The following is a 1,415-nucleotide window of genomic DNA, read 5'->3' on the forward strand; positions in this document are numbered from 1 at the left end:
AGGTGGATTGATTCAGTGACTGGGGTAATTAGGATGGGAGTGCCAGGGACAGTGTGATTGGCACAGGACTGAGCAGAGTTTAGGTCTGTTGTACATAGGGTCGCTGTGAGTCGCAAGTGACCTGAGGGCACATAACAACAACAAAAACAACTATATTACATAATTGGAAGTAGGAGTGGAATCTACTTCCTAAACCACATGCCTCTGGAAACTCAATGAACCTGGAGAAACAACAGTTATAGAAAGGCTTTAGGCCTTTTGTTCATATGGTCGCTAAGAGTCGTGCTCAACTTAAGTACAATCAACAAAAAACAAGAACATATTACATAAACAAAGAAATTACACAAACCTTTAAGAAATGAAATTTTATAGTAAGCAATAACATATAAAAACTGAAGTTATGTATTATTATCATGTACCTTGTTTTTTTGAATATCATGTAGTTTTCTAATATTATACTAATACTTTTGATCATGGGGCACTGCATCAAATTCATAGAAACACCAAGTAAAATGTATAACATTACCTAAATGACATTGAAAAGAAAAACCAAAACCCCAAATTAAATTTGTAAGTGTATCTCCACTCCTGAGTGTCTGACGTATGAGATTGTGAACCTAAGTTTTATTCAGTCACATAATCAAATAAAACTATAAAATACATATTTAAGTACTATAAAACATTGTTAAAATTCCTACAATTTCCTAAATATTTAAACAATTTGAGATACCAAAAAAGGTATCTAGCATAGAAGACAAGAACAGAAGCAGAGAATAAGGGATTAGAATAAACTGTTACCTCAGTGTCATCTATAAATATGAAACTAGTCAATTTATTAGTTAATTTGATCTTCAGATTGCTTAGCTTTTAAAGCATTTTTGGAGGTTAAAAGAAGATAGTATAGAGCATAAAAATGAGTTGAAAGCATATTTTATACATTATACTAGAAATTACTATGACGAGTTACGATTTACACAATCATAGGCAGTAACATTTTGACCATCCTGTACATTATTGACATTGTAAATAGTATTAATATTTGAGGGTTTAAAGTTTCAATAAATTTAGTTATTCCAATTTTTAAACATTCTGACATACGAAATACACATATGTATGTGATCAAATTACAAAGATAAGGAAATTTCACATTCTTGAGAAAAGGTTAAACAAGTTATTTTATTAATAAAATTGGAATTTAATAGTTCTTATGATTTTATTCATGCACACTGCTCATTTCCTACTATATGGTTGTAACTGTGTTTACCTGAGAAGAGTAAGTGTGACCATCAGAACCACAAACTGGGTTGGTGTATACCACTGGACATTGCTTGCAGGTAGACGACATAGGACTCCTCCATTGTTTATGGCCTACTCCTGTTTCTTTCATACTATTTAAAAAAAGAAAATAAAAATAT

At 31.3% G+C, this 1,415-nt stretch overlaps 1 protein-coding gene across 2 annotated transcripts in view; it reads right to left on the reverse strand.

The window, feature by feature from the left end:
* The window catches only part of SPOCK3 (sparc/osteonectin, cwcv and kazal-like domains proteoglycan (testican) 3), a 699,451-nt gene that overhangs the window by 216,106 nt on the left and 481,930 nt on the right, over positions 1–1,415 (reverse strand). For both annotated transcript variants that reach the window (XM_006896660.1, XM_006896659.1), the window contains one exon: positions 1,265–1,388. In XM_006896660.1, the coding sequence (XP_006896722.1) occupies positions 1,265–1,388 (124 nt within the window). The remainder of the gene's footprint in view (positions 1–1,264; positions 1,389–1,415) is intronic.

The sequence above is a fragment of the Elephantulus edwardii genome, unplaced genomic scaffold (assembly GCF_000299155.1).
Source record: "Elephantulus edwardii isolate Elephantulus edwardi_28Jun2011 unplaced genomic scaffold, EleEdw1.0 scaffold00188, whole genome shotgun sequence".
Taxonomy (NCBI): domain Eukaryota; kingdom Metazoa; phylum Chordata; class Mammalia; order Macroscelidea; family Macroscelididae; genus Elephantulus; species Elephantulus edwardii.